Source organism: Protopterus annectens, chromosome 7.part0 (genome assembly GCF_019279795.1).
Source record: "Protopterus annectens isolate FY-2018-M chromosome 7.part0, PAN1.0, whole genome shotgun sequence".
NCBI lineage: Eukaryota > Metazoa > Chordata > Ceratodontiformes > Protopteridae > Protopterus > Protopterus annectens.
Genome location: NC_056739.1, coordinates 197,512,742 through 197,522,159, shown reverse-complemented (window position 1 = coordinate 197,522,159; position 9,418 = coordinate 197,512,742). Strand labels below are relative to the sequence as shown.

At 44.7% G+C, this 9,418-nt stretch overlaps 1 protein-coding gene across 6 annotated transcripts in view; it reads right to left on the bottom strand.

The window, feature by feature from the left end:
• Positions 1-1,329: 1,329 nt before the first annotated feature.
• LOC122806350 (cellular tumor antigen p53-like) overlaps positions 1,330-9,418 on the bottom strand; it is a 361,899-nt gene continuing 353,810 nt past the window's right edge. For all 6 annotated transcript variants that reach the window (XM_044076688.1, XM_044076691.1, XM_044076692.1 and 3 more), the window contains one exon: positions 1,330-1,578. In XM_044076688.1, coding sequence (XP_043932623.1) covers positions 1,485-1,578 — 94 coding nt within the window. In that variant the 3' untranslated portion in view covers positions 1,330-1,484. The remainder of the gene's footprint in view (positions 1,579-9,418) is intronic.

Below are 9,418 nucleotides of genomic sequence, written 5' to 3'. Positions count from 1 at the left end.
GCCTGCTTCTTCGGTAGGAATTTCTGTAGCCGACTCGGAGGCATGCTTTGGGCCGAAGGAAGAACAGAGGACTTAGTTTCAGCCGAAACCGAGACACTCGCAGTAGGCCTAACCGTGGTTTCAGCCGAAACCGCGGGCCGCGAGTGTCGGTCCTTTTCCTTGCGTTTTTTTGGCTAAATGTGTAGTCGGAGTCTCCGATGGCATTTTATATGCAAAAGCGGAGCCAAAAAACTCTTCAGCAAACTCCGACCGACGTCTAAGTGTCCGTCGGTTGAAGGAAGCACAGGCTAAACAAGCTGATACGTCGTGGTCTTGGCCTAAGCAAGGAAGGCAGTAAGAGTGGGAATCCTTATGAGGTATTTCTTTCCTACAAGTTAAACAATTATTTACTTTGTCTGACATCGGCTGAGGCAAGAAAGAGTCCCCAACGGGGTACTTTGCTTTTTTAGAAGTCTTCGGTAGCTGAAATCTCTGGATCTGACCGACCGGCACTTGCGAACAGCTTCTGCTTCGGGCACCGCGCGGCAAGAAAGACGGAGGAAAATGGCGTCGGCTGATGCCTTTATACCCCAGGAGCTATGACGTCGGGTGAAGTGCGACATCAGCCGAGGCCAGACCCAGACTTTGGAATCCAGCCGACCGAAGGGCTGCCTGAGGCAGGACAACCCATATGTTATTCCTTGAAGGACATCTGCCTTTGCTTCGGGCACCATGCGGCAAGAAAGACTGAAGAAAATGGCGACTGCTGCATCTTTTACACCCCTGGCGCACTGACGTCAGGGAAGAGGCGACAGCAACTGACGCCGGACCAGGACTTTGGAATTCAGGCCAACTGCGGGTAGCCTGCCAGCAGGATAACCAAAGACTAATGACTGCAACAGTGAAACACGTTGAACATCGTAAAGGCTTCTTTCTAGTCCACCAACATGGAGCATTGAAAGGAAAGTGTCTAATGCCTTGGGTATTCTAAATGAAGTCATGTCATATCATTTAAGCCTAGTGCACCAAACTGGCATGTATGCCAAAAAAACAGATTTTGTGGCACAATGGCATTAAATGATTCATCTTACCACGCATTTGTGCGCTTTGAAGTTCCCACCCAAATCTTCAAAAGAACAGTCCTGACACACAACTGTGGATTCTTCAGTCTTCCCTAGTAAGATATATCTGTCCTTTTAACAGCACTGTCTTCCTCTCATGCAACCATGAACTAACCAAAATCCGTAACACAGTCACAGATGTAACAATTTTGCTCTGCCAGAGGCAAACTTCAGAAAAATTCAAGTAGACGTAGCAATTTAAACTAAAATCACAAGCCAAGGCACAATGTTTTGAAAAATGTTACTCCAGTTTACTTAAAAAAATATGTGTTAAGCACTGCACTCCCTAATGGGTACAGTAAACTCTACATTTTAACAGTGAAAAAAAATCTCTGTATAGGTATCGGCAGTTGGTTGTTACGCTGGCTTTCATGAGGACAAGGGTCACTCAGAATCACATGTTTCTTCCTTCACCAACAATTTTTTACCCTTCTTAAGTTCCAACACTTCCTTGTCCTTTTTGGTTGAGTTTTTCTGCCTGAGAAGATACAGCAAAAGCATTGGTTTAGTTAAAAGAATAAATTAGCTACGCACATTAAGCTAACAAAAGTATAGTTGTGTATACTTATCATAAATGTAGATGTTAGAGTGCATTCACTGTTGCAGTCATCACATTTGGGTTATCCCTGCCAAGGTAGCCCTCAGTCGGCCCAAAAACCAGAGGTGTAGCATTTCTGCGTTGGTTGCTGTCGCTCCAGGACTGACGTCAGGTCATCAGTTGTATAAAAACAGGCAGCCGATGCCATAACATCATTTTTTCTTGCCCTAAATGCCAGGAGCCCACAATAAGAGAGAGAGAGAGAGAGAGAGAGTGAGACAGAGACAGACCGAGACACAAAGAGGGGGGGGGGGCGCAGAGACAAGGGGGATGGAGGGAGGAAAACCAGGACTGCAACAGTGAACACACTCAAACATCTACATTTATGGTAAGTGTACAAAACTGTACTATGATCTTCGTGTTTCACTGTTGCAGTCATCACATTTGGGTTGACTCCCAAAGCTGAAGAAAAGGGTGGAGGCAGTCAAGAAAACTGGGGGCTGGCTAGGATGCCCTGCAAGACTGCAGTGGCAAAGCCTGCCCTGGATTTGGTGAAGATATGAACAGAAAGTCCATGCTGCAGCCTCCAGGATGTCCCTGGTGGGGACCCCTCTGAGGGAAGATGTAGAGGTGGAGGTTGCTCTGGCGGAATGTGTCCTGAACCCCTTGTGGGGAGGTTTTCCATGCTGTTTGCTGCAGAAAATGGATGCAATGTGCTCTCCATTTGGAAATTGTTTGGATATGGGGCCTTGCCCTCTGCTCCTGCAGAGTGAAGCTGACTAACAATTGATCAGTTTTTCTAAAAGATTTAGTTCTGTCTAGGTAGAATCTGAGCTGTCCGTGCACATCTAGAGAGTGCAGAATCCTTTCCCCCTTGTTTTGTGGGTTAGGGAAAATGAATGGATTGGTTGAGAGTCACACTGGACATCACTTTTGGCATAAAGGATGGGTTAGTCCTGAGGGAGACCCTGTCAGCATGGAAAATGATGAATGGCTCTACAGCCATAAGTGCTTGTAGCTCTGATACTCTTCTAGCTGAAGTGATGGCCAGAAGCAAGGCTGTCTTCCAAGAGAGAAATTTTAACTCTGCTGAACCTGCAGGTTCAAAGAGGGGCAGGGTGAGTTTTTCCAACACAAAGTTTAGGTTCCAAGCTGGGGTAGAAGCTCTTCTGGGTGGCCTCAAGTTGTTAGCCCCTCTTAGGAACTGTTTGATCAGAGGGCGCGAGAAAAGAGGTGGCTCGGTGCTGAAATGAGCAGAGATGGCAGAGGCATGAATTTTAATAGAAGAGAGGGCTAGACCCTTGTGTAGTAGGTCTGCCAGGTAATCCAGGATGAGAGGTAGGGTGGGCTGTGCCGTTCTGGCTCCCTTAGCCTGGATCCAGGTGTAAAACCTTTTCCACTTACCTTCTAGTGCTGGGCCATCTGGCCTCACGTATAACATCTAGAACTTGTCTGCTTAGACTGGCAGCTTGAGGAGAGGTCAGGGAATAAACCAGACTGCCAGATTGAGGGTCTGCAATTGGGGATGCATGAATTCTCCATTCCTCTGGGTCAGGAGTGTTGGGATCTGAGGTAGGTGCCATGGAGGCAGGGGTGATAGGCTGCGCAGTAGTGGGTACCACTGCTGCCGTGGCCAGTCTGGGGCAATCGAGATTGTCCTCGGTTTTTCCTCCCTTATTTTGAGCAGTACCCTTCAAATGAGTGGTAGAGGGGGAAATGCATAGACTGAGAGGTTTACCCACTGGAAGAACAGAGCATCCACTTTCCAGGCCTTGCTGTGAGGTTCCCTGGTGCAGAATTTGAAGAGCTGATGATTGGAGAGGGAGGCAAAGAGGTCTACCTTCGGGGTGCCCCATTTCTAGGTTACAAGGGTGAAGGTTCTTTGGTCTAGCTGCCACTCGTGTGGGTCTAGCAGGTTTCTGCTTAGGTTGTCTGCCAGAGAGTTTAGAGAGCTTGGCAGGAATTGTGCTAACAGGTGTAGTTGCATGGCTGCGGCCGTGTGCCAAAGGGTCATGGCAAGCCTGCATAGAGGATAAGAGCGAGTCCCTTCCTGCTTGTTGATGTACTACATCACCGTGGTGTTGTCTGTTTTGATCAGCAGAGAGAGTAGGGGTCCGAAAGCTGTCAGGGCGTGCTGAACAGCTAACATCTCTTTTTGGTTGATGTGCAGATGTATTTTGATTTGGGATCCATTGGTACTGAATGCACCTGCCGTCGCGGTGTGCACCCCAGGCGTAGTCTGATGCACCTGTGATGAGGGTCTGGGCGGTGTGGGGTAGTGAGAAGGGAAGTCCCTTGTGGTAGCATGCTGCTGCCCACCAAAGAAAATCTTTCCTTAGACAAAGTATCATTGGTATAAGAGTTTCCAGGTCTTGAGAATGCCGACACCAAAGGCTTTTTAGGTACAACTCTAGTTTCTTCAGATGCAGTCTGGCATATGGAATGAGTAGAATACAAGAAGCCATGAACCCTAGTGCTTGCAGGATTTTCCTTGCGGATAACTGGATCCTGGTGGCTAGTTGAGAGAAGTAGGTTGTCAGGTAGGTTTCGTTTTCTGGTGCAAGGAATGCCATCTTGGATGCCGTGTCCAGGCCTGCTCCCAGGAATACAATTTTTTGTGAGAGTACTAGTTTGATTTCTTTTCATTGATGGTACACCCCAGGGAGGTCAGTAGGTCCTTTACAAAGTTCAGGTGTTTTAGCAGCTTTTCCTGTCTGTCTGCCTGAAACAGGCAGTCGTCCTAGTATGGGTAAATTTGCATATTCTTTGCCTGAAAAAAGCAATGGCGGGAGCAAGACATTTTGTGAAAACTCTGGGAGCAGTGGATAAGCCAAATGGAAGCGCAATTGAAAGTGCAGTGATCCTGCTCTGAAATGTAGGCATTTCCTGCACGATTCCCTGATTGGGATGTGCAGGTAGGGCTCTTTTAGGTCTAGGGTGGCTAACCAAGTATCCCTGGAAAGCATAGGTAGAAGGTGCTGGAGGGTGAGCATTTTGAATTTGGTATCACCAGAAAGTTGTTTAGAATGGATAGGTCGAACACGGGGCACCATGTGCCCTCTTTTCTGGGTATCAGGAAGAGTCTGGAGTAGAAACCTTGGCCTGTCTGTTCTGCAGTAACATGCTCTATTGCCCTCATTGAAAAGAGGGAAAGACTTGCTTTTTGGCCTCTACCCATTGGTTTGGGGGGAAGAGCTGGGAACCTTTTTGGGGTTGGCAGTGTGTGAAAATAAAATATGTATCCCTGGGGCACTATGTTGAGGACTCAGCGGTCGTTGGTAATGGTAGCCCAGCTGCTTGTGTGGAAGGAGAGTTTTCCTCCTTGGGGCAAGTGCATGTGGGCAGAGGGAGGGGGTGGAAGTGTAAAGTCATTCTGAGCTCTTCCCATAAGGGGGGTGGCTTTGCACTCCCTGACTTTGAAGAGGAGGAACTCCATTGCTTAGATCTCTGCATTCCCTGGGGCTGTTGCCTGGGGGGGGGGGGGGCTGCTTCCCCTGGGTCTGGGCTGAGCTGACCTGGGGGTGGGGGCAGGAAAGGACCAGTGTTTGGAGGGGCAATGCCTACTGAACCTCAGTGGCTGGACCTGTAATAAGTCTGTCTGCATATATTTCGCTTTTTTCTTCCATCTTTTTTAGGACCTCTTCTGCCTTGGTGCCAAGTAAGTTGTCTTTGTGCAAGGGTGCATCCAATAATTTGGATTACACATGGTCTGGCAAGGTCTGTTCCTTAAGCCAAGCATGTCTTCTAAGTACAGAACCAGTAACTGCTGCCCTGCAAGATGCTTCTAGGGCATCAAAACCACACTGTAAGGTGTGCTTAATTACTTGACTTGCAGAATGCATTAACTCTTGTAACTCTATTTTCTGCACAAGCAGGGAAAGAAGATATTTTTTTGTTTGAGGAGTTCCACGGTATGTTGCTGATATTTCAGCATATGGAACGACAATTTAATGCTCTAATAGCAAGTGTAGCAGAGGTGTATACGTTTTTACCCCATCTGTCTAATGCTCGGGAATCCCTATCTGAGGGGGTGGGATTCTTAGCAGAAGCTGCTTTGATTCCTTTAGGTCCTTAAGAGATGACCTCGGGGTCAGCAGTAAGATTTTTGAAAAGAAATTTGAGAGAATCACGGACTCTATAGTAGGGTCAGGTTTCCTAGAAGCAGGAGGGAGGGTGTCAGGGGTCAGACTGGATTCCATAAAAACATCACCTACAACATCCAGGACAGGAGGAATGGCCAGAGGTCTGTGCTGTGGAAGATCTAAGAATTCCCTGAGTCTCTTTTTTTGACCGAGGATAGTCCTGACATTCCCATTGTAAATGCTTCCTTAAAGTACGAAGGGTTTCTCCAAAGGAAAAGTCCTCAGGTGGAGAGGCTGAAGGTATGGATTCCTCTGCATCAGAATCCTCATAAGCAGAGAGGGGTTGCATATCTTAATATTCAGATTCATCAGTCATCGGACTCCTGTTCAGATAAAACTACTACTAGGGACAAGTCTTTTTCTTTTGAAAGGGGTAGCCTGGCTTCCCCTGATAGCATTGGAAGGTCTTCTGCCATTTTAAGCATTTGAGACTGAGGCAAGGAAGCAGGGGCCTGAGCTTGGGTCGTATTTCTTTTTGGTGTGGTTCGCAGCCGGTGCCTGCTCACTGGCTCCAAACCCATCCAAGGTAGGGACATCTGCAGGATGCTTAGTCGAAGAGGAGTTTTGCGGCATACCAGACTCCGAAAGGGTCTTGGTAGCAGCCTGCAAATCCACAGAAGTGGGCATCAGGGGCTGCAAAAGCACCTCACTGATAACCAGAGAACTGACAACTAGCTTAAAAGAAGCATAGTCTGCAGTTTTGGACCTGTGCGGTCTGTCTCTGTATTTATCCTTATTTTTTTTGGAAGATCGGTTGCCGGATGGCTTACCGAAGCCATATCAGAAGTCGAGCACTGAGTGAAAATATCTAGCTACAATGGCGTTGAACAAAGCACAAAAGCAATAGCGGGGGATGTCATGGTCTGGGCCTAAACAAGTGACACAGTAGGAATGAAAGTCTTGGTGTGGTATTTGCTTTCCACAACCGAGACAATTGACAACTTTTTCGGACATCGGTTAGAGCAAGAAAAAAGGATCCACAAGGGGGTACTTGGCTTTAAAAGACTTCAACTTCAATTTGGAAATGAAAAACTCTGGTAGTGGCCGACCGGCACTCGTGCGAACTGCTTCTGCTTTGGTCTCCTCGGCAAGAAAGACTGGTGTATTGGAGTCGGCTGCCTGTTTTTATACCACTGACGACCTGACATTAGTCCTGGAGCGACAGCAACAGATGCAGAAATACTAAACCCTCTGGTATATGGGCCGACTGAGGGCTACCCTGATAGGGATAACCCAAATGTGAGGACTGCAACAGTGAAACATGAAGAACATCTGTCAATTCCCAATGAAGACCTTCAAAACAGTAAGAAAACTATCAATACATTAAAATGTTAGACGGCATATGTTCAAGATCTCTAGCTGCAAAATGTACAGTAACTCATTACATCCTAGAGACGCCTCTAGCTGTTTTTGCATTTACCTCCTTACAGACTCCTCTAGACGTTGCTTGTTCACATGTGAATAATTCTAAAATCATGCCATGTACAAAGTATTAAAACAATCTTAATTTACACAATGGCAAACATCTGCACTGACATTTGATCTCTTGTCTAGTGCAGATAAAGATATATTAACTGTTCATATAATATTTACGTTGCAATAAATGTCATGCTTCTCGAAATATCTTGACAAACAAGTAGCACACAGAGAACTGGATAATATCATATGAAAGCTCTCAGCTGGATGAACAAAATGCTGCCGACAGTATGTGTTTAACCTGATATGCTTGCAAAGTATTGTACATTTAATAGTTACTGCATTTACTGTGACTTAAAGTCCAGTTCAAGACCTAATATTACTAGCACTATTAGAAACAGTTTGTGCTGAAGAGTTTAGCATTTGCATTTCTTTAGTAACCCTTACTGTTCCAGAGATATGAAATTTGTTTGAAATGAAAGGACATCATTTTGAGGTCATCGAAATGTTTAGGTTCCGCCCAATGGAAGTTACAGTGCAAACTTCCAGAGCTCCACTGGAAGGAATGAATTAAGAACATCCGTTTCCATGTTGCAGCATCCTACAGCAATTTTTTAGCAACTGCTCTGCAAAGCGTTCCATGACAATAGTCTCAGAAAGCATCACTTCTAGAAGGCACCGAAGATGGCATTTTTTTTTTGTAACATCAAGGATTTAGCCTGATGCCTCAAAGGAAAATGTATGACAGCAATTCTGTTCACAGGCTCTTGTGACAGAACTGCACCTGTGCCAACTATGGCCCCATCTCCAAAATGCAAGACCTTCCAAGATTCCACTACAGAGAGAAAAATATAACTTGCCTATTACTGAAGACAGTTTAGCACCTACCACAATACCAGCCCTCTCCTTGAGTGCATCTCTGTATGCATAGTCATCAGAGAGCATTTGATATGCTTCTAAATGCCCTCTCATGCAGTTAGTAAAGCCAAGGGCCACAAAAGATTGTAGCTGCATGAATTTACTTGCGTTATCTGACATTTGTTTACCAGGAAAGTCTGAGTGGGCCAGAAAGTGCCCATTTTCAGCGGAGACCCAGGAAGGAAAGCTCTACAATCACAAGCTTTCAAAAATCAAGTACAGATATTTTAAAACACAAAGTATTATGTCACACTGCAAAACATTAAGTACAGATATTTTACACTGCAAAACATTAAGTACAGATATTTTAAAACAAAGTATCAAGTTACACTACAAAACATGAAAGAGTGAAGCAAATTACTTTCACTTCTGAATCGCTGAATCACAAAGAAGCCTCAACATTTAATTTTGGACAGAAACTTGAAAGATAAATATAAGCAAGAAACTTCTAACTTCCTCCAAATCTTGAATGGTTGGGCAAAACCAAACACAGCAGGAGACCTGGCAAAAAAATCACCAGTCAGGAACTCAAAAGAGAAGGAATAGCAAAAACAATACAAGTTACAAATTAGACCCTGAATAAAAGTGCAGCCAAAGACTGTCCTAAAGGAAACTGGGTTACAATGCCTGGTAAAAGTGGGAATTCTCAGTGAAGAAACTGCAACACACACCTGTAAAACCAAAGTGCACAAAGGCTTCTTTAAAACAAGTGGCACATAGATTTTTCCATAACTGAATTAAGGTAGCCATCTAAATGGTTAACAATACCAACCAACCGTTTCTGCAAACACTACGACCAAAAACTGTAGGTGCAACTCAGTATCTTGAGCAGACTTGTAGCTATTTTAAAATAATTTCCTGCAAAACTCGGATTTCAAAGGTCTCAAACATAATAACCGAAATAAAAATAATGTAAACTGAAAAAACAAAAAACGTGGAAATACAACAGACGAAGGCTGGAAAAACGTAATAAATCTTTTATTAATCACTAGATTAAGCGCTTTCGCCCCAAACCATCTAAGGGAACTTCTTCAGAAACCTTAATCTAGTGATTAATAAAGGTTTATTATGTTTTTTTAAGACTTCCACATTTTTTTTGTTATTTCAAAGGTCTCAAAGTTCAACCGGCTAAACAGAAATTTGACAAACCAAAAAGATTGAGCACTATCTCACTAAACCTCTAAACCATAAAAAAAAAAAAAAAAAAAAAAAATGTTAAGTTTTCGGCAAAGGGTAGGGAGAGATACTACTACTCTGAATCCCACACCATCACCTTTAAATTTTACAGATGCCCCACTAGGACA